Source organism: Aspergillus tanneri (assembly GCF_003426965.1).
Source record: "Aspergillus tanneri strain NIH1004 chromosome Unknown AapTan_10_pilon_pilon_pilon, whole genome shotgun sequence".
In the NCBI taxonomy this organism is placed as follows: Eukaryota; Fungi; Ascomycota; class Eurotiomycetes; order Eurotiales; family Aspergillaceae; genus Aspergillus; species Aspergillus tanneri.
In genome coordinates this window covers 193967-219705 of record NW_022984637.1, presented here as the reverse complement: position 1 = coordinate 219705, position 25739 = coordinate 193967, and the positions used below count along the sequence as shown (strand labels likewise).

The 25739-nt window shown below is 43.4% G+C and overlaps 11 protein-coding genes across 11 annotated transcripts; 2 read left to right on the top strand and 9 right to left on the bottom strand.

Annotated features, from left to right (window-relative positions):
- Window positions 1-2000: 2000 nt before the first annotated feature.
- On the top strand, window positions 2001-4576 carry ATNIH1004_001896 (DUF3435 domain-containing protein; the record flags this gene model as incomplete). The annotated part of the gene is made up of 5 exons (XM_033566591.1): window positions 2001-2389; window positions 2472-2733; window positions 2793-3115; window positions 3171-3547; window positions 3624-4576. The coding sequence occupies 5 exons, from the start codon at window positions 2001-2003 to the stop codon at window positions 4574-4576; spliced, it is 2304 nt and encodes a 767-aa protein (XP_033420793.1).
- Window positions 4577-5962: 1386 nt separating this feature from the next.
- Window positions 5963-6361, bottom strand: ATNIH1004_001895 (tetratricopeptide repeat protein; the record flags this gene model as incomplete). The annotated part of the gene is made up of 1 exon (XM_033566590.1): window positions 5963-6361. One exon carries the CDS (start codon window positions 6359-6361, stop codon window positions 5963-5965), a length of 399 nt encoding a protein of 132 aa, XP_033420792.1.
- A 91-nt stretch (window positions 6362-6452) lies between these two features.
- Window positions 6453-7604, bottom strand: ATNIH1004_001894 (uncharacterized protein; the record flags this gene model as incomplete). The annotated part of the gene is made up of 1 exon (XM_033566589.1): window positions 6453-7604. One exon carries the CDS (start codon window positions 7602-7604, stop codon window positions 6453-6455), a length of 1152 nt encoding a protein of 383 aa, XP_033420791.1.
- Window positions 7605-14976: 7372 nt separating this feature from the next.
- ATNIH1004_001893 (ankyrin repeat domain-containing protein) lies at window positions 14977-15555 on the bottom strand (the record flags this gene model as incomplete). The annotated part of the gene is made up of 1 exon (XM_033566588.1): window positions 14977-15555. One exon carries the CDS (start codon window positions 15553-15555, stop codon window positions 14977-14979), a length of 579 nt encoding a protein of 192 aa, XP_033420790.1.
- Window positions 15556-16009: 454 nt separating this feature from the next.
- On the bottom strand, window positions 16010-16555 carry ATNIH1004_001892 (cytochrome b561 domain-containing protein; the record flags this gene model as incomplete). Its single annotated transcript, XM_033566587.1, has 1 exon — window positions 16010-16555. The coding sequence occupies one exon, from the start codon at window positions 16553-16555 to the stop codon at window positions 16010-16012; it is 546 nt and encodes a 181-aa protein (XP_033420789.1).
- Window positions 16556-17724: 1169 nt separating this feature from the next.
- On the bottom strand, window positions 17725-18483 carry ATNIH1004_001891 (uncharacterized protein; the record flags this gene model as incomplete). Its single annotated transcript, XM_033566586.1, has 1 exon — window positions 17725-18483. The coding sequence occupies one exon, from the start codon at window positions 18481-18483 to the stop codon at window positions 17725-17727; it is 759 nt and encodes a 252-aa protein (XP_033420788.1).
- A 415-nt stretch (window positions 18484-18898) lies between these two features.
- On the top strand, window positions 18899-19296 carry RHO2_1 (Rho GTPase; the record flags this gene model as incomplete). Its single annotated transcript, XM_033566585.1, has 3 exons — window positions 18899-18966; window positions 19015-19042; window positions 19093-19296. The coding sequence occupies 3 exons, from the start codon at window positions 18899-18901 to the stop codon at window positions 19294-19296; spliced, it is 300 nt and encodes a 99-aa protein (XP_033420787.1).
- Window positions 19297-19866: 570 nt separating this feature from the next.
- ATNIH1004_001889 (uncharacterized protein) lies at window positions 19867-20172 on the bottom strand (the record flags this gene model as incomplete). The annotated part of the gene is made up of 1 exon (XM_033566584.1): window positions 19867-20172. One exon carries the CDS (start codon window positions 20170-20172, stop codon window positions 19867-19869), a length of 306 nt encoding a protein of 101 aa, XP_033420786.1.
- A 517-nt stretch (window positions 20173-20689) lies between these two features.
- On the bottom strand, window positions 20690-21037 carry ATNIH1004_001888 (uncharacterized protein; the record flags this gene model as incomplete). Its single annotated transcript, XM_033566583.1, has 1 exon — window positions 20690-21037. The coding sequence occupies one exon, from the start codon at window positions 21035-21037 to the stop codon at window positions 20690-20692; it is 348 nt and encodes a 115-aa protein (XP_033420785.1).
- A 1356-nt stretch (window positions 21038-22393) lies between these two features.
- Window positions 22394-23954, bottom strand: CHIB1_1 (glycoside hydrolase family 18 protein; the record flags this gene model as incomplete). Its single annotated transcript, XM_033566582.1, has 6 exons — window positions 22394-22513; window positions 22570-23105; window positions 23163-23232; window positions 23289-23348; window positions 23405-23785; window positions 23868-23954. 6 exons carry the CDS (start codon window positions 23952-23954, stop codon window positions 22394-22396), a joined length of 1254 nt encoding a protein of 417 aa, XP_033420784.1.
- Window positions 23955-24680: 726 nt separating this feature from the next.
- ATNIH1004_001886 (uncharacterized protein) lies at window positions 24681-25475 on the bottom strand (the record flags this gene model as incomplete). Its single annotated transcript, XM_033566581.1, has 1 exon — window positions 24681-25475. One exon carries the CDS (start codon window positions 25473-25475, stop codon window positions 24681-24683), a length of 795 nt encoding a protein of 264 aa, XP_033420783.1.
- Window positions 25476-25739: the final 264 nt, after the last annotated feature.

The window sequence follows — 25739 nt, the reverse complement described above, 5'->3', positions numbered from 1 at the left end:
GGATATTGTACAAAAGAGACTTTAGTTAGTATTATTAAGTATTTATCTTTCACTAGATATCTGGACCTCTCCAAATTAGCTACTTTTTCTTGGTATTTGCACCCACTTTGTTGAGCAAAGTCAGGAAAAACTATTAAAGGCCCTTCTTGCTCTTTGTATAGTTGTAAATCACAGCGGAGAAGAGCAATTTATTACTCTTCTTCCTGTTTTAAAAGACTATAGTATTATACAAAAGCTTAGGGCTATTATTTGTGATAATCATACTGCAAATAATAAGCTATGCCGTACAGTAGCTAAGTATCTAAGGGAAGAAAAAAAAAAAAAATTCATGGGATCCTATATATCAGTAAATTTTTTATATTAGCTATATTATTAACTTGGCTGTACAAGCGTTCCTATTTTAAAATGTGGTTAATATTAAACAACTTAGCTTGTACAACAAAGAAGAAGCAATGGAAGGAGTTAGAAGAGACAGAATTAAAAATACACAAAAACAAGCCACCTTTCGTGCAATAGGTCTACTTAGAAAGCTTTATAATATTATAACACATATTCGTGGCTCAGCTGGCCGTACAAAGGAGTTTAAAGATCTAGCAGGGAGACTAATTCCACTTGATAATTGTACAAGATAGAATAGCTGGTATTATATGCTTTATATTACTCTTTAGTATAAGGGTGCTATTAATACCTATACTAAAAAGTATTTTAATACCCTCCAAGCAGAGTATCTATTTCCAATAAACTGGGAAAAGCTTTATATAATAAGTAAATTCCTAAGTCTCTTTGAACATGTAACCCTGAAAACACAAGGTAACCAAGTAATAATTAATAATATGCTTTTTATAATGGACGTTATTATAAAGCACTTTGAAAATGCCCTTGCAAGTTTACTCTTATATTCCTTATAATAATATAACTTAACTAATACTGTACAAAGATTAAGCATGCACCAATAAAGAATTCTGTGCTGATTTAAAATGCTGGGATACCTTTAATAAATACTAATAAATTAGATAATTTATTTTTACACTGCAGCACTTATTCTTTACCCAGCTCGTCGTACAAAGTATATTCAGGCAAATTGGAAAAAGAGCTGGCAAAAACCTGCAATTTAAAAAGTTAAAAAGCTTTGGGAAGAGTATCGCAATAATACCCCTTGTCCTATGGTTATACAATTATATAAAGTAATCACCCTCAAGATCTTAATAACTTTGATTAAATTGAGAAGACCTAGATAGCTTTGCTCGACCAGCAAGCCAGGATAAATTAAAGATTATATAACTAAGTCACCTTATAAGATTGTACGAGTGCTCTGACCTGTGGTGCCAGGTTAAGAAAAAAGCGCTGGCCAAGGCTTTTATATATGAGTTATATTCTGTTAATTCCGGCAATAAGTATAAACCGGAGCGAGTTTTTTAGGGGCAGTTTACAGTCTTATGGGAAAGAGCACAGCTATTAGCTAACAATATTAAGAGAATAGAATGCTTAAAACATTGGCAAAGGAGTAGGATTTTAGAAGAAAGTCTTAAGGAATAGTAATTTAATTGTTTATATACTCCATAAGAATTGCGATTTGCTATTTGGCTGCCGAAAAAGGCAGCAAACGACGCCGAAAATGGTCACCTTTCAGCAGCCACCACCTGCCACGCTCTCGCACTCTTCACCCACGCACTATCGAACACGCAGATCGTCGCCGAGTGCTCTTCGTCCGCTTTACCATCGCTGCTCCCTGCCCAGCATTTAATAAGAGTGCCGAAATGGTCTCCTCTGCACCACGCCAGGACAAGAAGTGCCGGCGCCCAGCCGCCATAGCTATAAGGCCCTCTGTTCCCATCCCATGTCTACTTAACCTCTGGTTATTCTTTTATTACATGCATGTTCCCACAATTTATCCCCTGCTTTCTTGTTATTACCTTCAATGCTGTGTTATATCTAATTGCTGTGCCCTTTTCTTGAGCCTCTTAACCTCCTTAACCTAAGGTCGGCAAGTGTCCTTGACCATGCCTCGCCGAAAATTCCGTGTTGCTTCTCGCATGACTGCGAGTGAGACTTCCAGCACATCTGCAGATAACAACGATATATCGTATGACGCAAGAACCGACACAGATATAACGGAACCAGACTGCCCTTCGCCAGGGAATCGAATGGCCAAAAGGAGAAAAACAAGCTCGAAAGCCAATCTACGGCGTCTGGAAGCAGGTTGCCGGGAGAGTCCCGCACCGGAGTCTACCAAAGATATAAGCGTGTCGGCTGTGCAACTTCTGCATCGTGCCCGTTACGAAGACCCTGCTGACGATACAGACGAGGACCTCTCCAAGGTGCCGGAGGATTACGGCAAGTCTAAGGAAACTAAGAAGCTAAAAATTCGACTGACAGAGCGTTGGGCTCGGTTCGTTACTGCTTTTACAGGCCTGGATTTAAGCTGCGGCTTAAATGGTTTGATGGATCCTGGCTGACTAGTTTGTTGCTAGATACTGTCGAACCAAAGCGATCGAGCCGTCCGCTGAACTAAAATGGGGAGATCCAGTAGAGGCCTTACAGCAAGCGTGCCCGAACGACATGCACAAATTCCTGAATTGGTGCCTTAAACTCCAATACAACGAGAACGGTCGCCGACTAAAAGGCTTTAGGAAAGCCAGTTCACTTGAAGCAGATTGGAAATACTTTCGTGTTTATTACACTCGAATCACCGGGCACGAAATGAGTGAGAAGATGGGGGAGGCAGTCCGTACGGTGAGCTCTTCGTGCTGCCGGCGTTTTGTCTGGATAAGCATACTGACGTGTGCGTATAGGGAATAAGATTCTTGGTCGACAAACACGGCCTAGACAAACAACCTCGGGCAAATACTCCAGTCTATATCGAAGATATGGTTCCCTTCAACGAGACAATCTTGCAGACCCGGGAAAAGCGATTCCACCTGGGCTTCCAGCGGATTATACTGTGTTTATACAACACCATCGGGCTTTTTACTGTTAACAGGAAAAAAGCAATACTTAACCTCCAATTTAAGCATCTACAACTAAGCCTCCAGAAAGATCCGAGGGGCGGACCTCCTGTGCCTATGATTGAAATCCAACCTCAGTTTGTAAAAAGTGTCCTTGGTATGTCCAAGGTGTAGGTAGCCTACCACACTATTACATTTCTCTTATATGATTAACCTCTAGTCCAGTAACACCTTCGCATTGCCGGAAATTGTGTATGGTGTATCGCTCGTTTTCAGTCCACATGTCCTGCTTTTCAGCATTCTATTTTATGCTGCTGCATTTGAGGCTCCTCACTTGACCTCAATGGAAGACCTTCGGAGGCTGTTGGTCGAGGATGGCCGGCAGGAGATGCCACTGCCTTTAAAAAGCGAGATGGACGATTACTATGTCTTCCCGAAGGTGGACGTGGTTGGAGGCCGGCCCCATATCTTTTGGGAGACGTCAATGAGTGGAGAAACACTCGATGGACAGCTCCGATCATTAAGTGAGATCCATGGTTTTCTAAACCCGTTCTTCTCGCACCAGTTTCGGTACGGTGGAGGTGAGCTGCTCGATCAAAGTGGTAAGTACTCTCCCTCTCAGTAAATAACAATCCCCTTTGCCCTTAATAAGAATCATTCACCCACTGTAAATTCTAGGGTACATCAGTGAAGCTCAACGCAATGTGATTATGGCGCATGCGAGTAGCAGAACTTTTATTAAACACTACCGCCCCCGAAGGCACGCAAGTTTGCAGGAGGTTATGTGTGGCCTAGATCCTGATAATGAGTTTTCAAAAGCCGTGACGCGGATGAGCCGCTGGATTGATCGACGTCGACCACGATACTTGACTGACGCTGACCGGGCATCGGTGGAGCAAGACCCTGAGCTGCAGTCTGCCATCCGTTGGCAGGCTGAGTTAGAGATGCAGTGCGACAGTTCCAGTGATCCCGCCTTGCGAGTGACACTTGCGGACCAGGAGTGTAAGGTCCATAACCTACGTCGCAGCCTGCAAGAGAAACGACGGAAAGAGTTACGTCGGGACTTTAGCCGAAAACAGGCTGTGATTGACATTGAGAGGCAGTTGACTGGCGGGGCTGTGAATGATAATCCAGCGCGCGAGGTGTTACAAAAGGAGTTTGCCATGCCGCCATCGCAGATCCTAGTCCTGGAGACTTTTTTCACTTGGCCTACTTCAGATTCACTTGAAGACGAGTGGATAAGGCGTAATAAAGCTGTTGCAGCTGCGATACAATATTGCGGCTTCCCTGAGGGCGGCCCTCTCCGAGGACGGCCGAAGCGCGCCGCGCTGTTCGACGACAGTGACCAAACTGCAGGACCTCCGGCTCGCAGCCAGGAGACAGAGGAGCAGCCAACCATATTGGCCTGGAAGAAAGAATTTTCTGCCCTGGAGGAACATATCAAGAACAAACCGAAGCCTGAGGTGTGCTTTCAGTGCCGTAAGAAATATTCTGATCACTACTGTTTAAAAAGACACTTTAAGAAGTCGCATTTGCAGGACCGCAAATGTAACTTCTGTAACAACATAGAGTTTCAGCATTTAATGCACCTACAGCGACATGCGGATAAGGTACACCGACTTCGTACCTGAGCTCTTTCCTAGTGGCGCTCGCAAGTTTTGGAGAGCTTATAGGTTTCTAGAACAACACCGCCTACAGACTTCAGAGTTTTATTTTATTTTCGTCTTTTCTCTCATGGATTTCTGTACTTTTCAGATAGATAAATTAGTTGGTCTGTCCGACTCTGTTATTCCAACAAACTCTTGTGGTGCATAAATGACAACACACTTCCCCACCTCAGTAATAGAAATAATAATGGATGGTTGTTGCATAAAATGGCTTTCCAGCGCCACGCTATCGATGCACATCGGGTGCGCAGTGGTTGACTCTCGATATTCAACAGGCAAATTTTTAGCAGGACAACAAATTAAGATAATTGAAAGCTTAAAAAAAAAAAAAAAAAAAAAAAAAAAAAGAAAACGAAAAGAAAAGTATAATAATAACCGTTCACAAATAAATTCCTAACCTATCGTATGTTGTTCTCCAGATGCACCAGAAATATGAGATCCGGTATTACAACGGAGGTATTCTGCAGTTGCGTTACAAATAACTTCGTATGTTGCCCCCCTGCTAGATAAGATCTATAATCTGCCTATTTTAGTTCTGACTTTTTAAGGAAAAATCTGCTTCCACGATTAGAGCGGTCTAGATCCGTAAATATAACCCCGCAGATAGCGCTTGTTTGAATACAGATATTGGAAACTGATCTTACATATTTTTTGCTAGGTGCGTCGCAGTGAGGCTTAATAATATCTAATTAGAGGTTTCTAGTTAAGCGGATTTCGAGAATGTACGAAGCCATAGGGAAATTTACGGGGGATCAGTATTCGTTGATGCACTACAGCGCCTTGCAGGTTCGGCTTAGCTGATTTACACTCTTCAACTCTTTCTAAACGCCACTCCCGCGGCCTAATCTATCTTAGGTTTAGACCTGAATTGGAGTAATTTATGGCCTGTATGGAACGTAACATTACCGGAATTTCCGATGCTAGAACATGGTTTGTACAGTACATACCAAATTTAATGACCCAGCAGTTCGACTTAAGTTAACTGTACTAGTGGTTACCACCTAGTGATCCTAACTAAGCAGTAACTCGCTTAATAGGTGATTCATAAATTGAAGGTTGGCCTTTCAAAGTTTAGAGCGCACTTTCTCCTTCCATGCAAGGATACTTTACAATATTCTGTACATGCTATACTGGATTTATGTTGAATAATTGAGACTAAACTACTCCTACAGCTCAATTCTCCGTTGCCCAGCTTAATGGCGAGACTACGGTGGCGCCAAATTAATCAATTCTTGTAAGTCTTGACCTCCGGCGTGGGGGAGGGTGTTCTGGAAGGATAAGAAGGGGGTGATTTCCAATAAATAAGTTTGCAGCTGACAGTCTCTGGGTTAAGGTAGATTAATGAGCTCTTCACGGGGCGACTGAGCGATCATTACACTGTAGGCCCCGTGAAATTTCCTGTATATGTTGCAAACGTTCTATTTCAGTGGGCGCTGCTGGGGGTGTATGGTTTGGGGATGAATTATACTTATCCATCCAGTCGCCAAGAGCACAAGAGGAGGATCTGGTATCTGGGTGATTAGGCCCTAATACTTTGCTGCGCAACTCAGAACATTTTTCCATTAGAGCCAAAGCATATTGAAGCTTCCCTTGGGATTCCAAGGTATAGGCGAGGTTATTCATGCTGGTCAGAGTGTCAGGATGCTCAGCTCCCAGCACTGTCTTCCTTGTCTCCATGACTTGCACCTCCAGCTTCTCAGCTTTATTCCATCGTCCCTGATTCCGGTAGGTTGATGCCAGGTTCGCCATGCTGGTTAGAGTGGAAGGGTGTTCTGAACCATTTTTCTCCTGATTAATCCTCATCAGCTCGTTGTATAGTTACCTCTGCTTCGTGATATCACTACTCGTCACTAGCAAGGCAATCTGCAATCTTCTTAACCAAATCGATGTATTGTTCCTGTTGTATAATAAATTCATTTTCATGCACAAGTGCCAAAGCATGAGGAAGGTATTCTCGCCAAAGTCCTTGATTAGTATGGTGATTATGTGGAAATATCTTCTGTATATAATCAGCCACTCTTTGGATCCAGTGACCAAACAGTCCATTCTTTCTAAGCCAGTTCCGGGTTGCAATATGCACAAGTCTGTGCATATTTATATCCATGTTCTGGCCGTTGGTGAATGAGTACGCATTCAGAAGCCCCAAAGCGTCAAGTCTTTGTTTCCTGGATGCTTGGAGAGGAAGAAGGGACTGGGGAATATTTTTTGGATTAATACAGGCCATAAAAGATAGATAGTCTGCTGCTAATTGATCTTGATGCTGAATCTGTCTAAATGATACTAACCAGGTACTGATACGGGTTCTGGATATCCTTATAGCGTCCTGGTCCCTAAAGTCTTCACTAAGGAGTTCCACAGTATCTTGTTCCTGCTCTTGGAGAAGTGCAAGATAGGTAGACAAATTTATACCGTTTTCGATAATATATGCTGCTGCCTGTGTAATTGCCAAAGGTAGAAAGGCCAGTTGCTCTAGAAGAGTAGCTGATATCGTACTATCTTTAAGCACGTCTTCATTTTCCAATGTTCTTTCTAGAATTTTTAGTGCGGTTTCTCTATCCACGTCTGGAATTGGAACAGTGTTAAAAGGTGCCAGCATCATGGTGAGTTTTCGGTTTCGGGTAGTAAATAGAATACGGCCTTGTCCACCCTCAGGTAGAAGTTCCTCAAGGGCCAGAGCTGTGTCACTAGCTGTTAACCACATCTCGGTATCATCCGCATTATCAAAAATTAAAAGCCACTTTCCTGCACGCTTGGAGGTGAGGTATATCTTGATCTGTTTTTTAACCTCTAATGCCTTCACGTCACCAAGTTCGAGTGTCTGTGCAATGTTTAAGAATGTCTGCTCAATAATTGCATGGCTTGTACATGGAATCCAGAAAATTAAGCACTCCTTATCTTGGTCACGTATGCGGTGTGCTATCTCTAGGGCCACTTGTGTCTTTCCGACCCCTCCTAAACCAGTGATTGCAATCCTTCTGGGCCCATCTTGCATTGTGATTAATCCTTCTAGCTTCCTAATTTCATTCTGGCGACCAACAAAGTTCGGGTTCCTTCCTAGGTAACCACCCAGTGCCGCCTCTACTGCACTTTACAAGCCGCAGTCTGTGCGGGGGACAGGCACGACTGATAACAACATTTTTGTATATGCAGCGGCTGTCAAAGCTGCTATCCTTGCCACTGTTTTTTTTATATGGGAGTCGCAATAGTCGCATATCCCTCGGATTACAAGCGTCGGAAGCCTGTCCATAAGGCCTGCTGCCTCCATCTCAAAGCAGAGTATCCCATGCTGTTGAGCTAGATAGTCTCGTTTTCCGAGTCCTTTATCACCTGATCTCCCGATGCAATCAGCCCATAATGGATATAAGGTGACCTGGTACCACGCATTTGTCGTTTAACTAATTGTTCTTTATCACACTTTTCACAGCTATCTTCCTTGTCTGCATGGTGGTAGGAGGAATGAAAAGAAAATCTGTCTGCTCTTGTGGAGGCGAAAATCTTTCCTTTAAATTAGGGTTTTGTTCCAGTACTTCTTGCACTATCATTAAATAGTATCCTCTCTTCTCGTATTCGGGTTGCTTCAAGTTGAGCCATATGCGTTAAGAGGGTCTGTGGGGTTTGTTTAAGGCCGTTGGCTAAATTGCCACCTTGAATCGCCTTGCCATAATCATATGTACACCCATATACTTTCCATCCGGCTTGCTGATCACCACTCACCTAACCGAATTCATTCTTGTGCTTGGGACACCTCCTCCAATTCCTACCATAGTCCAAATTGGATCCCGGAAAAGTTGAAACCACATGAGACAGACAGTTGCAGCGATATTGTTCCATATACACCTGTTGGTAGGCAAGCAAGACAATATAATGGCCTTAATTCACCAAGCACATAGCGTTCGGATCAGTGGGCGTTTAGGTAAGGATTATGGATTCTATCCAGCATGACCCTCGCTGCCGCCATCTCCAGCGGCAAGGCGCATATCCACGCGATTGCGTAGTCATCGTTCGTTAAAGAGGTCATGGTGGATCAAAACAAGCAACATGATAAAACAAGTCAAGTCCAGGTATCCTGATAATGACTTTTCAAATGTGAAAACAATTTTATTGTGGGCAGGAGAATGCAAAGCACTGATTATCAGGCTGGGGAAAGAGGGGTAACAGCTACGTGTTCCTGCAAGGCTGCGCACTCAACCCACAGTCGCCTAGCTACGGGTATACACGTTATTATTAATTGGAGTCAATAGGAATCTTTACCGAGAGTATACCTATATATTTTTTGGACATACAACTTTATTCAGAACTTGATTTCTTATTCCAACAAAACTTTCTTGGGGAGAATGTCTGGTATTAATTCTTGACTCACGTGTCGTAACAGGAATTACTATTATCCGAAGGTTGCCTATTCCTACAGGGTCCTCAAAGCAGTGCACTCCTTGCTTACAGGCCTTATCACGACAACGCATTAGTTGATAGACCTGCCGCCAAGAACTAGACAAGCCAGAGGTGCGTTCGGCATTTAGCTGGTCCTCCATCTCCACTTGCATCCTTTGGGTCGCTGATAATCCTCTTTTATCTCCCTTTTTTTGACATGATCGACTGTCCCCAAGGTAATAGAATGTAATAATCAGCCTAAGTTTCTTCCCAGGACGGAACAAATCGCCCCAGTCCAGCTGCTGATCCTCTACGAGGGACCAATTAATATTGGTCTTCTCAAACCGCTTACTAAGATTATGTTCGGAACGGTCGTTGATTGCAACAGTTATTGCAGTGTCATCAGGACGAACACGCTGGTCACGAGAAAATTTCTGCCCAACAACTCTTTCTAGTTTTGGGTTGAGGAATTTGTCCCAGTAGGCACTGGGAGCTAACACCAAGTTTTGCTCCGTATCGCTTACTACAACCCGCTTATTTAATGCAAGCTTCCACTCAATAGAGTAGTGAATACAGATGGGTGGCTGCTAGGCTAGCCGTTGGGAGGGATTCGGGATCCCGAGGGAGGTCTGGTCCCGTCCCATATTCCCATAAGGATCCTGGGGTTGGTCCCGAATCCCGTCTCAAGAAAATGGGAAGGGATTCCCATTACATGGGATTCGGGATGGGATAATCCCATCCCATGCCAAGAAATATGGGAGGGAAATCCCATCCCTAAATTATAAAATACTCTTCCCATTTCCAGTCCCATTTCCTAATTAGGTTTAGTATGTTTTTAAAGTAGCAGTTTTTAGTAGTAACTATACAGTATATACAGTAATTATTAATCACGTGATTTAGTATGGGAAGTTCCCACCTAATCCCAAGGGAATTTCCCAAATTCCCATTCCCTTCCCATCAGTAAGTGTGATCCCATTTCTTACCCCAATTCCCATCCAGAAAGAACGGGGAATCCCGGTGGGAATCTCTTGGCATTCCCTTCCCATTCCCATTCCCATAAAATCTTAGAAAATCGTCCCGTTTTTATGGGACGGGAATCCCATCCCGATTTCCCATGGGAATTTCCCTTCCCAACGGTCAGCCTAGTGGCTGCTCATCATATGCTCTTTCCTCCTCCCAGTCATCCAGCCCTAGCAAGGGAAGCCTAGCCTGTATTTGGGATGGGGTGGAGTAGCGCACATATGGGCCGCCGTGGTGAGAGCTAATATACTAAAGTTCGAAGGTGAGGTTGGTGTTCCGTGGAAACCCCGGGGGTGGGGGCATCCCATGTTGGAACGTTCATATGGAGAAGCTTCTCGGGGGAGAAGGGATTGGCCATGATCGCCTGCGAACCACGGTACGCTATTGAGCCTCATCATATTAGCATCTCATATTCTTTCGGGTGGCCCAGCAACCAGTTACATTACGAGGATTGCCAGTAGGGTGTAGGATCTCGGTGTATATGCAGTAAGCCCTTGTACACGGAACATTAGCCACGGAATGCACTAGACAAGCAAGCCTAATATCGTATTATCAAGGCAGCAATTCCTTCCAAAATGAATACGAGAAAAATCAAGAAAATCAGTTCCTCTTGAAGGTGCCAAAGTCTTGGTTATCACACCTATTCCAGAGGTGTTTGAAGAGACAAGAAGATGACACCTGGCCAGTCTGTGCGGGCACACTCTTTGTCTCTTTGTTGATGTTTTGTCTGGTTTGCAGGGACATTCTACAAACATCTGCATATTTACAATACAAGAAGCAACACCTGGTTTCGTATACTTACGTTCAATACTAATCGTAAATTACCAAATTAACAGACTAAACCTAATGTGGATTAGATTGCGGGAATGGCGCTGAGAAGGAGTCAAAGACTTGTAGACAATGTAAAGCCGAACTTGCAAGGCTCTGTATGTATCTAGCGCACTAAGAACAAAAGTTTCCCCGCTCAAAGTACTGATATAGGGCCTTCCAGTACCACCGGACTTGGACTATATATAAGTCATTGTTCCAGTATTCCATGGTAATTATCTAACTTTTACCCAGCATCAAAGGTAGGACCAATAGGAGTCAGGTCGCCAAGGTAATTATAATTAGTAATTATTTTGATGCCAGAGGATTCGCCATTAAATATTAGTGGCTGTCACAGCTCGATCTAGTAGCTCTTCAACGAGAATATCAAGCATGGAGAGGAGAGGAAGAAGGGCTGGATCATAACAACATTAGTTGCGCGGAAACTGTAAAGGGCTGAAGCCCATTTGATCTCTCGGGCCAATGTACCTATTGTTCCCGTTGTCCCCGTTGTCCCTATTGCCCCTACGGACCCTATAGGCCCTTTTGGCCCCACTGGCCCTCGATTCATGTCACGGACTTCTTTACCTTGCTTGTTTACCGCTTATTTTTCTCTTCCTTACTGCACGCACTTCTCTTCGACGATTCTTCTTTGTGCATAACCTATCAGTTAGGTTCTACGGGTTCAGCCCCTGACAGAAACCAGCAGATCACATGACCCAAGGCACAGTGGCCTCCAGAAACTAATTGTGGTCACTCTTGTACAGCCGGGTGTAATACATACCAGCTTCACCGTTTCACACTCATTCCCTTAATTCAACTCTCTACTGTATAAATGCCACTTTGATTCCTTTTCCCTTATTTATTTCTCTTTCACTGTGAGATCTGTGTGTCTTTGCTCTTCACTTATAAATACTAAACTTCCCAATTATGAAGTTTCCGAGAGAAGTGATTGATCGCATTTCCTCTTTTATTCCAACCTTATCTCGAGGTGATCTCTTATCAAGTTTGGGCCTAAAGCCATGGGACTCAGACAGGCAACAGATGTTACTTTGGTCGACCATTTTTAAAAATGACCAATGGCTCACAGAGGTGACTGAAAAAGATAATGCAAGGCTGGTACTAATTGGCTCTCAACTTAGCCAGGTTTCGTCCCGAGAAAAGCAGAGGGGATGTAAAAATAATTATATGACCCTTTGTCTTTTGGGTGGCACTGGAAAGATACCAACTTGGGAGCTGTTTAAGAGCTCTTTACACGAACATGATTATGATTCCTCATCGAACGAGATTCATTTTGCATCTGGAATAAGGTTAAATGTCCATAACCTATCCGACCCTTATCTGTCTTCACTACGAAAGGATCCAAAACTACGAGAAACACCCACTCTTATTATCTCTGATGAGGGAATAAGGGAAATTGCTTCTTTTCACAGAGGGACGCCATGTACACAGTATTCCTTTTATGGAAGAAGCTGTATTCAAGATCTTAGACCCCCAAACGTGGAAGAAGGAGGAGGGAAATTATGGGTATTCAAGCTCCATGATAATGGTGTCAGGTTGACGGTTATTATAACGTCAATATACTATGGTCTCAGGCACCTGATGGTGGCCTGATAGGGAGTTGTATATCCAGGAAGCAGAGCAAAAGAGACGCAAAAAGACAGAGAAGCGCTTGGCTAAACAGGCAGATTTACATCTACAGCTAAAGATCAGGAAGATATTGTTACATAAACCAGCTGTTGATGTTATTGAAGAGGCCCATCCTAGAGTAAATCGTCGAGGAAGGTAAATCCGGCTCCCACAACACTTTCGGGATAACTAAAAAACCTTGATAGCTTCTTTGAGACCTTAGTTCCACTACCTTAAAATATATCTGTATAATTAGAATTGTACATTATGTGGCTCTAAGGCTTCAATTCTTGGCTTGGCTGTTGATGTGGAATCGGTCGCCAGATGGGGCCAATCATCACGTGGTGCCCTACGGTACACAGCGGTACACGGCCAAATTTTGTCGTCCCGCTTTTATTATTACTGGTAAACAAAGCTGATTATGTTGAGAATACTGTATGGTCTGTGACGGAAGATTTAGAAGGTAATAACTTCCGAATTGGCAGTAAAATTTTTTGTCTTTGATGGCAAGATAAAGGGATGTACTGGAACTTGGAGGATAAAGTACTATTGCCTTAGGTATAAATTATCCTGAGTAGAAAGAGTTCCCACCGAATATGTCCCTGTGCAGTAGATACTACTGTATTAAACACGGTCCTTACTAGGCTACGTGCGTGTAGCAGTTATAGTATTCTTCTGCCCCCTTTCCCTGAATTATAGTAACTATGTCGAGATAGCTTCACAGACTATAAACCTGCCTGCACTGTACGTAAAAGTATACATATTGATAAATATATTGACAAACCCAGTTAACGTATTTATAAGTACACGAACTAAACCCTCTGAGTTATGATCGCCGGGCAGAAATACAAGCCTCACAGCTACCATATTGTTCCTGCCAATGGCGGAAGCAAAACCATCTCGTGCCACAGAGCTCCTCAGAAGACTCTAGCCCATCCACACAGTCTTTGACAAAGCCCAGGTCCTCTTTATACCATTGTAGATTTTCCCCTGTATCGGACAGGACATATTTATGTTGGCCTATACCCAGCTACAAGAATTATCTTAGACATTCAAAAGCATTGTCGAGACTACTTACTCACCTGTTTTATGGCTATAATTAGAACAACTGTGAGAACCAGGATAATGTAGTGGGTTTTCATGGAAAGCATGGCCTTTTATTATTATTAGTTTGATTCTAGGATACACACGATAGTGAAGGTATACATAGACACAATAAATGCCGCCTACGAGGCATACATGGAAGGACAAGTTTTATGGACTTATACTGTACCAGTATGCTGGAAACTAAAATGTGCCAAGGGAAGGGCAGTATAGGAAGACAGTGACCAACCTCTGTTAAGAACCGGAGATAAAAGAGGAACTGCATCGGTAACCAAGAGTATGCTTGCTGACACTCAGATTAATACTGAACAGGCTCCTGGGCAACTTTTAGTCTGGCGAGATATGTATAAAACAACGCATATAAGAGTGTGGAATGATAGATAATTTATAAGCACAGCACCAAGTGGGACTAGCCGTTGATTGTATAGTATACGGAGTAGGTGTACCTGAAGATTTGTGGGTGCAAGGACTAGGAGGAGACCTTTTTATACGGCGCCCACTCGAGACTATTTGTAACAAACTTATATGTACAGTAGTATGGGAGCACATCTGCTTACATTAATTGTCTCGAAGATTTTTTGTACTTCGCGCAATCATTTTCCTTCGCATTACAGTACAGTATATCCATATCTGCGAGAGTTATTTTCAATAGACTTGTCCACAACTGTTATCTGGACAAACTTACAAAAAGGGTCCAAGCCCGCCGCACCTATTATGCTACATACAATCATGTTATATCTAGACATATAATCAGGAGTCTGTCTGTATACGAGGCTATAATTTTAAAAAAGGCAATGCTGTCGAATTCTACAGAGAAGAGTAAAACCAGCTTCACCACGGAACACTTATTAATTGTCTCGGAGACCCATTGCCAAGGCATTAGACAAATTAAATACTTGACTGAAATTACAAAATTTAATTTTTGTACAGTATATTAAATTCGGCTCTAGTCCTGTGGACTTCTTTTTTGAAAAAAAGAGCTTGGTTTGATTTGGCAGTGACGTATGTGTTATGGCCCACCGAGTCCGGAAACTTTAACTAAGAAAACCCCTGCGCCAGGAGGACAGCGTCGTATTTGAGTACACAGGCTGTATTATTGATATAAGAGACCTATTATAGTGAGGTTGCACGTGGTACTTTATTCCACCTAAGCTGTTTGTATATGTCTGTACATACTGCATATGCAGCCCGCCACAAGTATGCAATAAAATATTTCTTTGTGCGGTTAGTTATTTTGACGGTACTATGCTCTAAGAGTCCTCAGATCTTAATATTAGGGACCATAATAGCTAGCTTCCAATATTGTATACTATATAATGTACAAATAATATACTATTGTATGGAAATACCGCACGGGTTAGTGTAGGAGACCAGCAGAAGGTCAGGGTATAATCCACCACTATTAGTACCACCTCAGCAACCTTCACCGAGATAATCTAAGCCCTTCTAACTCTAAAATCGACGCAATGACAAATCGGTGCAACTGCCATAGGTTTAGCATTTCCTCCTAAAGCCCAAGCTGTTCTTTCCCACCACGAATGCTTGAGCTCGTATTGTGCTCCCATTTCTTCCAGGTATCCAATGATTTTGGAGCAATCCTCCTTTTTAGACAGAGCATTCGTTAAACCTGCTTCGATCACTGTTGACAAAGGCGTCCCCCAGTTTTTATCTTCGGCATTAACATTAGCACCATTCTGCACCAAGATAACCACAGTTTGAAATGCACAGTTCTCGGCAGCCCAGAATAGAGGTGTTCTTCTATTTTTGTCCTTTATATTAACATTGGCACCGTTTTTCACAAGGTATTGCACAATATTGGCGCAGTCTGCTGCCGCTGCCCAATGTAGGAGGGTCGTTTGCCAGAGGCCCCGTGGGTTTAATGTGGGCTGCGTTTTAAAGGATTCCTGAGATTTATAAAGATATAATTTTATATCATCATTTAGGCTCACTTCTCTAAGATCTTTGATCTTTTGAAACTCTTGATTAATTATGTTCTGTGGAATAGGTTCTGACATCTTTGATTTTGGTAAGGAACTGACTGACCCAGAGTTTATTTAAGAGACGAAGGTTGGATTTAAGTACTTTGTCTGTTCAGAGATACACTGTGCTATATTACTTAGCTGTGCTCTTGCAACAAAGTCTGAAACTTATGTGTATAGTAAGCACTAATGTATATTACATTGGAATCACACCTGCCCCCTCTTAAGGCAACACATCTACACAAGCAAGCTTGATAAAATAATCCACGATGCAAGAGTTTAGTTACGCTGCTGGACAGTTTACTGTAACAGGGGGCATGCTCTGCGAGCACTTCTTAATTATAATAAAACAAATGTTGGCTTACACTAGGTTAGGTCACGGCTACATTAAAGTTAAGACTAATCTCAGACAAGTTATTATAGAGCGTGATTGTTTAGTTACATCGTGGCCATTAATATCAACACTTTGTGAGCGTAATCCCCCACTAGCTTACTCGGTGAAAACCCCTTCTGCGCATCGTGGGCTTTCTTTGGATCGAATTGGAAGAATAACCACAACAAGGGTATACGCCACACCAACCACACCCGCAACAACCGAGTACACAATAATAGCCGCTGCCGGTGCAGCATCTCCCTGATCTTTGGTGGCCAAAAACCCAAGTCCTCCGTTCACGATCCCCAGGACAATTATTAATCTCCCCAGCCAACGATGCATATACATAAAGAGACTCTTCCTGCCTGTCCTCTGGAAATGAATATGCTGAACCAGGCCAATAAGCGGTTGAAACAAGGTGAGGAAGCCCACGACTAACAGACCGATAATTGAATGGCACGAGCCTATTTTATTCGCGGTGACACCAAAATAAATTCCTAGTCCCACTCCGGCATTGGCAAACGCGACAGTGACAAGTTGGAGCGGAGAGTGGATCCGCGTGACTGTCTTGGTATATGAGATGATGTGGATCGAAATAGCGAAGCAGGGGAAGAGGGCAACAAAGGCGATACTTAAAATAATTCCGTGCGCTGCCAGCGCCATGCTAGGTCCCTGTTTCTCTGCCAGCTGTCTTCCGCATGTTCCGCAAAACGGTGATATACCAGGCGATGGCTCCATGCAGGGTGGTGGCGGTTAAAGTCACCTGCTAAGAAAAGTTTGGTTGTCCGACTATTTTCTTAAATATTGCTGGATGGTCGCTTGGATTTCATCTAGGACTTTTTAGGCGCTGCTGGCTTCGACCGCTTGGTAAAGTGCCATTAGTTGTATATATGTTAAAAAAATAAGATATTGGATTTCTAGTGTCCAGATCTTAATGGCCACGACATCCGGATGGTTGCAGTTGGCGATGTGACAATGTAGAAACCATCCTGTTTATGGAGGCTGCGGGATTGCGTATATTAGTCGATAGAGTCGCTATGCGCTATGGTTAATATAGGCGCAATGTGCGGTTATCAGCGGCTTTTAAATTAGAAGTATATCCAGATTCTGGCTTTAGTAGTCGTTGGTTAGGGCTTCTATCCCGGCCCTAGATTTCATAATGCTTAATTGTAGGATTCGGGGGTTCGATTGGGATAATCTGGGGTTTATAGGCGCCTCGTACGTCCGGTCCCCTGTAGATTGTTTACCATTGCAGTCTGAACATCTAGGTCTTATTCCTGGGGAAACAAAAAGCACTGGTCTTGTTGGCTCGCCCAATATCCACACTTTACTCGCTCCTTGCACGACTAGGCCAAGTGTCCAAATTGCTGGCAACAACGGCACTGTTTCTGTTTTCAACTCGGTATGGTTCAACACTCCTAATACAGTATATCTTTAGCCTACTAAAAAGTCCATTGTCAATGATCCATTCTGCTGCCTAAGCAATAGAGCAAGCCTCCTCAGCTTGGTGTGGGTAAAACATGGGTAAAAAAAGCGTGGCCCCCACCTACCCATGCTAAGCTTCGCAGATCAGTTAGGTCAGCATGGGTAGAGGTTAAGTTGGTTAGAGCTGCTATCATATATTAGAGAGAAATATAGCAAATCCATAAGATATGAAATTTTATCCTAAAATTATATTATTAATGTGTTATAGTAGTGAAAGGAGCTTTAGCATTCTATTTAAGGAGCTTCCGACCAAATTCGACATGAAAAGAGACACAGAGAAGTTAACCTTTACGGTAAGCAACTGACTGCATTAAAAAAAAAAAAAATAAAAAATAAAAAAATAAAAACTATATGTCCCGTTCAACTGTAATGTCTGCAGGCACCCAATCACGCTGGATTCCTTGAAGCTCACACATGCGACGCAGTTGCTCCCTTTCTCTCTCATAATTATCAGCTATTTCATTTGGTGTACGGGCGACACTATGCTCGACGAGAAGCCGATTCATCTCATGCAAGGAGATAAGCACACTTAAGGCATCAAAATAGCAAGTGGGCTCATCTGTTATAGGTTCGGCGTCACTAACATAGCATTGCAGCTTGCTCTCAAGGTCGTCAACCAACTCCAGTTGGGAGGGCTGCTTGAGCAGGCTCCAAATAAGACTGAGCCAATGTGTCAAAACATCCCATCTTCCCGCGCCGTGGTCTTTTGTCGGCGGAAAATATTCGTAATTATGACTGGGGGGAATGCAGCTCCATCCTTTCATATATTGTTTTCTCTTGCAGAATTCTGTCAGATCTGATCTAATAAGGGCCCGATCTTTTTTCTGCTCCCAGCCGTATAAGAATGCTCCATAGTCAATTACCCCTAAGGTATGCGGTAGGTTTTGCTCACGGTTACACTCCTTGATCCGGGAATTAATGCCTTCAATGTGGGAAATAGCTAGCTCTGACTTCTTGACTTGCTCTTCCAGATCTAAATAGTCCGTTTCAAGCGCTTCATACAGATCAATAAGGTGTTTGGTAGCCCGTTGGTGTTTGTAACGATGATACATCTGAAGTTGGACGGACTGAGAAGTGGTGGCCAGAGTTTCAGGATGATCAGCCATATGGTCGATAAGCTGCTCGCAACAATAACTGTTACTGGTGAATCTCTTATATAGGTGCTGTTAGTTCGGCGGTCGTGCCTTCAGTAATCGGTGGAAGGTAGTATGCTTCTTTTAATTTACCGGGAAAAAGATAGGGTTATATAGGGACAAATCCATAATGGAAACACATAATGGTGTGCCCTAGGCTGCATAATAAGCCATGGCTTAGCACTATTTTTTATGGCTTACTGCGTCCTATGGCGCCATCCTGTGGCCAGATCGCCCAGTAATAATTTCTCCCACCCCATTAATTATATAGGTACTCATTCGGTGGAGCTCTCGCAAGAAGTCTAAGAAATAGCCTACAAAGTAGAAATACATAAATGGACTTTATGCGCCCACTACATCCTGATGTGTTATAATAAATCAAAACATTATGGCTACCCTCTGTCGAAGGCTAGTAATTGTCGGAGATACGGCCTGCGGGAAGACTTCCCTTCTTAGGTATAACATAGTTTTTATAGACAACAGACAATTATTAACAGATAGCAGGATGTTTATGTATAATGAATTCTCTAAAGTCGGTACAATTCTACTTTGCAAGACTGACTCCGCTGACCGGTCTGCCAGGAATACCGGCCAACTATTTTCGATCACTATAATGTGGAAATAAAAGCTGACCATCGGCAACTTCAACTTGTGCTCCTCGACACTTCTGGCCATAAGGATTATGAAATCATGCGCCCTCTGACCTATGAAGGTGCGCATGCTATTGTTCTCTGCTTCGCTGTGAATGATAGAACGGCGTTAGACCGTATCAAGGAGAATGTATAGACCTTGGATTTTCCGTTTATTCCTTTCAGGGTTCTAATAAGTTGCTATCAGTGGATTAGGGAGATCCAATACTTTTGTAATAAGACGCCAATTATTCTTGTTGGATGCAAGACGGACCTTCGAGAGAAACATTCCGAAGATCATGTCTCTCCGGAAGAGGTCAGTTAGGGCATCCCACTGCAAACAACGCGACTAATAATTTCAACATAGGCAACCAATGTGCAGAGACAGATCGGCGCTAGTATTTATCTTGAGTGCTCTGTACTTGAGAGAGATAATATTAACCAAATATTTGAGCATGCGGCTTGTGCTGTGCTTAACGAAAGGAAAAATAGACGCCAGAGGTGTGTAATATTGTAGATCTTAATGCTAGTATTGAATCAGATAAAGACACCTGTTATAATTCAAGATATAGGTCCATTTTTTAGTTTAATTTAGCTCGCAGTTTGTAAAAGAACATCAATACCCTTATACTTATTTTGTAATAATATACCCAACGCTGATCCTCGTCTTCACATAGGCCAGGAGCCCATCTAGGTCTCGCAACGGATATTCTGATAGATGGTTGAATCAACCCGTTATCGGCTTCAATCTCTGAGTAGCTGGTTGCAGCTCCCTTGACCGTCGCGTCTTGAAGATAATGGCGACCAGGACGATGAAGATGGGAATGATGTAGGCGGTGGAGAATGGAGGACGCGCATGGAATAGGTTTACAAAGTCATCTCGGGAGAAGTAGACCTGGGACTCGGAGAAGGGGAGTTTGTATTCTAAGGAGTCCATCTGGGTGTCATGATGAACATTCGGGCCGTAGTCAGGCTCCGGGGCGAGTTGGTGGTCTGGATTCGACTCGAGGAGCCAGCGCTCGTAATCGGTCATTGGACGGATGGTGGCGGGCATATTTTACTGGATTATATTATTACCCGCGCATGTAAGGTATGGGTATGCAAGGGATTTTGGGTATCTTCAAAGGTGACTTTTACAGACGTCCAGCTTGGCGATGGGTCAGCAGGAGCATATAAAATAGAAGACACAGGACTCGGCCAAAAAAGAGCGTCGAAAAGGAAAGCAAACTGCCAATTTAAGGCACATTCTTTCTAAACGGTTTCGAGGCGACCTACGTAGCATGTTTCTTTAGTTCCAAGCCATTTGTTAACAGCCGTCAGTAGTCTAGAAGGTAGTCTAGGGGAAAGTACATGCCACAGAGCCAACATTCCCATATCTGTATGTACTCGGCCGAGGCATTTATTGAACTTGCTCTCAAATTCGAGCAATATCAGCTCTACATCCTCAATAATGCTCAGATGCAGCCACAGACCGCAGAAGGATGGTTAGTGTATTCCAGTCACAAACTTCCCAGTAGTTGTCCAAGTACGGCTGGTAGTTTATACCAGCTCTAGCTGGCTGCAACATAGCTTTCAAATTGATCCAGCTGGCCTCCAATTCCTTGGTCGTCCCATGCCTGTAGAAGAACGCCAACGTCGATGGTTCCCAACTCTGCATTGAGGCCATTCGCAATGTTAAATCGACGAACGGCTGGACAAGAATTTTGAGTGCTATTTTTAGCCACAGTATTCCTTTTAGTCTGAAAGAGTTGAATATTGAGAGGACCTGCTTCCTGGTCTTGGTCCATATGGTACAGGGGGAGTAGCAATGTCTCGTACAAAGGCAAGGACCATTTCGACGCTTCGCTCCCAGAATCGGAAACTGGCAGCTCCCGAGTGGTCGGGTTAATTGATTGCATTCTACTGTATGATTTTTAACATTCCTTTTCCGGAATGGTTATTCGCTAGTGGGGTAACATAAAGGTGATTTGATAATTTGTGTAGTCAGAATAAGCTTAGATTGTGGCTAACTAGAACTGGGATACATCGGTCATCAATCACTTCCAAGTCAAACTGAGTTGTGCTTTTGAAATGGAATTCCATAAGACTACAGTAGCGTCCAATTTAATCATTCTCGAGGCCTTCTTAAAGCAGTACCAATGTCCACGGGAATATCTTTCTTGTATCCGACATTCATAGTTCAGTAGAAGCGGACGATTCCCGGCAGTGAAAGATTAATACTTTGAGTGGGCAAGATTCTGTTCTTTGGTGCGCTAGTGTAACCAATAGCTTTGCATTTGCAAAAGATGGGTGGAGGTTTGTTATTTTGTATTAAAATGGCTATGCATGATATCCTCCGGTGTATGTATGACAGGCCGGGGATAGTATAGATCCTAAAAATGTTAGGCAACACATTGCATCATATTATTTATTGATATTTACCAGATTTAACGGTGCAGGAAGCCAGCGGGCTGACATATTAGAATCGAAGTAGTCCAACCTCCCGTTCTTTCTAGCGCGGATGATCATAAGGACTTCGCAATTGCATTCAATGCTGAACTCTGCCGCCTTCTTAAGTAGCCCTCTCCTACGCCTATAACACTGCTGAGACTTTGATTTAGCACTGTCTGAGCGGCATCGAACGGGCATTAATCTTTGGTCCGAGTCGTGTTGCATTTCTTGTCGGGGTCTTTTGCTGTTGTTGCTCTCCATACATCATCACCTTATACCTGCGTGTAAGGTTGATTGACTTTATATATATTCCGTGTGACTCTTCAACCACAGTTTCTAGTGCGATTAACATTGTATTTGAAATGGCAACCATTTCTCGCTTTGGATGTATACCAGATTGTTACGGTCTTTTATGTAGTTGACTGGATTTTCCGCCTTCACTTTTTTTGCAATCAAGCAGACGCCTACATTAATACAATATATCCTGGTAATAACTTTGGGGCAAGACAGGAATGGGGCTCTTCTCGCGCTTACAGGAAAAAAAAAAAATAAAAATATTTGCCTTTAGTAATATATATTATATAGTTAGTTAACGTACTGCCGATTCGTCCGCACTTTCGAGCCGTCTGCTCTGTTTTGCATGGGAAATAGCACTTTTTATAACCTCATATCTTACAGTAACAACTGCATATATATACTATTATATTCATATATAATTTTAGTAAATTTTGATTTTAAGAAATTCTGATTATATTTTGTAATCTGCTTTAGCTTTAATTATAGCAATATTCATACCTATTTTACTTCGCTTACAGTATCTTCCACTAAAAAAATTCACGTTGTTTATTCATGCCACCCCTTAGATTATCGTACTGGGAGAGGGGATAGTCCAGCTGATTCTGGCTCTTTTCAAACGCGCTTGCTCCTCCAAGTGCGTCCACTACCTGGAGAGAATGTTAGAGCCAACCCGCTGGAAGACGCACAGAGAGTCGAAACATACATTGGTAATTAAACTATTATCTCCTGTCTTATCAGAGCTGCTCTCGAACCACATTGCGCCTCCTAGACCGTTAGATTTGATATACTCCCCCTTCATCCGAGCCACTTGGGGATTGTCGTAGCTTATTAAGGTTTTCTTGGCTGTATCGTAGCTATAGCTTGCAACAATATCTGGAATAACATGTTCCTCGGCAGCCGGCTGCGGAAGGGCCTTGTAGTCCCAGACTCCTTTCTCCCAGCTGCCTCGGCCGACACACTTGTAGGATTTGCCGAGGCCATCGGTACCAGTGAACGACCGGCCATAAAGAGGCATGCCGAGAACTAACTTATCCGCAGGGACTCCGGCAGCAAGGTAGCAGTTGATCGCCTCTACAGTGCTAAACGGGGTCGATCCGACGTTGGAAGCATCACTATACATATTGGCTTGGTGCCCGGTCAGGGCAGAGAAACTGCCTGTATAATCATATGCCATCAGATTCCAGAAGTCCAACTGTTGATCCATATCGCCGAGGTGAAGACGGTTGATTTTCTCTAGACCTAGATAATCAACACACATCAGAATTGCCGGCATATAACAAATGACCTTTTGCCTACCTGCCGGAGAAGCAACTGTAAGAAGGAATTTCTTTCCATCGGCGTGTCTGGCGCTGTAGTTTTCAAGTGCCTAGACAGCTGTTAGTGAGAGCGGCGGTATAACAAGCGCAAGATCAGAGTACTCACTGCCCTCACTTCCTTAAGGAGGAGAACAAAATCAGCCGCCTGCTGGTCATCTTCTGGGTACTAGAAAGGCACTCTTCGTTATAATGCAGCCGCTTCTAGGAGGAACCACAACACACCTCCCAATCAATGTCCAATCCATCAAATCCCAAGTCTTGTAGCAACTTCACTGATGTCTGTGCAAACTTCTTCCGTCCGGCATCTGTGCTCGCAGGTGCAGCAAAATTCGGTGAGTAAGTCCATCCTCCAATAGACAGAAGGACTTTCAGATTACGGTTATACTTCTTTAATAAATATAATTGCTTTATGCACCCATAGACGTTGTTGCCTGTCTCGGACCAGGAGTCCCCGGGATAGTGCTTCTCCAGATTCGCGCTAGCATCAGCGTCAGGGAGATACACTTCCCCAGTTTCGGGGCGGATATTGGCAAACGCGTATAAAACATGGGTAAGCCTGTCAACAGGGAGGTCTTGTGGATTATGCTTGCGTTGATACACTGCCTGCGAAGAAAAATAAAGAGATGTTAGAACTTGAGAGCTTGAGCAAAAATGTTTTTGTCTCATGCAATGTGGTGCTACCAACCCAGTTCACGAAGTAAACAACAGATCGATAGCCAGAACTCGCTCGCTCAATCTCACCAACGCCCAACTTGGGCCTCGAAGCGGCCATAATACTTGTAATCCATATACTGCTATGGAGAATCATGTTGATTATGTGGAAATACATTTCTCAAGTTCAATAAATGCTGTTAGATTTAGTCGGACGTGTTTAATGCGAATCCTTCATAAAAGAGGGTGGCTCCTCCTATTTATCTACCTCGTAGTATGCTGATTCAAAAAGGTAAGAAAATAAACTCATTTAGTTCCGCTTAACAGAGATAATTAAAGCTTCTATCGAAAGCAAGGAGTATTCTTTTTGCTTGGGCCCTAAAGTAGTCAGAGATTGTAGGAATATACTGTATCTTAAAGTCCGTGTATGTTGGTGTTTGAGCAGGCGAGCTTAACACACCCTCACACCCCAAAGTTGTCGAGATTCTTGGCCAAAATGGGATCGTGGCGGTGATTGGTGGCGACGAGGGCAGCCAAGATGACAACCTAAGACAATCAATAATACATATCAATTACAGCTACCAACTATCAAGTACGAATCGTCCAGCTACTTCTTGAGCACAACACAGAGATCGAACAGAACCCTGAAAATAAGGACTCTGGAACTCCTCTGGCTTGGGCGATTCGTGCAGACACTGGGAGAGAAATCAAGTCGCCAATACGAGCAAACGATGACAAGTATATCTCAACCATGTTCAAACCATGGGGAGCCATGCTATCACTCCTTGGAATCGCTTCGCAGCCCAGACCCGGTTAATAAACACAACAATATCATGTAGGCTATCCATTAACTCCGCACGCAATTCCTCTCATGTTCATAAGTCCCAGGTACCCAGCTTATAGGATAATCATATAGAGCACAGTCTCTTCGAAGGCTCTGCCGATGTTGCTCGTAGAGTTCCGGTTCTTCCTCTTCCAGACACGCGATCAATATTCGGTACGAGTCAAGGAGACAGTCGGACTGGAGAAAGTGAGCCACCCCTCCAGCTTTTGAGTGTTCTAGATGGAGTCGGCCGAGGTTTTTGTTGAAGCTGCATTCAAACTCCAGGAGGATCAACTCCTGATCCTCGATAATATCTTCGTCCACCCTTGCCTTCCGCATATCCCAGACGAAGCGAAGAAGCATTCCTGGAGTATTCCAATCGCAGTTCTTCCAGTATATCTCCTCGTAAGGCTGATACTCGCTACCAATTTTTGGTGGCTGAAGCGCCCAAGCAATGGGATAATGGTGCAGTCTACAGAAGTCCATTAGGTAAGGACCTGAGTCTGGATCCTCCCATGCGTGTAGGAAAATGTCAACATCGATGGTTCCAACTTCCCTGTCAACGTCATTCTCCACGTTATGCTGGTGGATCTCGTCATTCAGCGAATGGATACGGTTCAAAGCTCGTCTCCTGCTATCCAAATTGGCGTCTTTAGATTGGAATAGCTGAAGGATAAGCGGCCCAGCTTGTTGATGTCGGTGAGTATGGAATTGCGACAGAGGCAGTGCCACCACTGGGGAGGGGCAGAGCCACTCTGATATTCCGCTACCAGAATCTGAACTTGGCAGCTCAAAAGCGGCGGGGTCTAGGAGCTCCATTTCAATTATTTTAAGTGGTGCTTTTCTTCAACAGATAAAGGGAGTATACTAGAAGTGATTTTTAACAACGGAAGGACCTAGCGAATATATATATTAATACACACACTACGCTTTCTGCCCACTTAGGAGATTGTGTGGGGCCGTAGAATGAGGGACAAGGGAAACTGACCATGTTGCAGAAAATTGGCAGTACGGCTCGCGGCCAAGGACAGTCCAAACACGGATTCCAAGGCTTCCTCAGGTATAGTAGGGGCTTCAAAAACT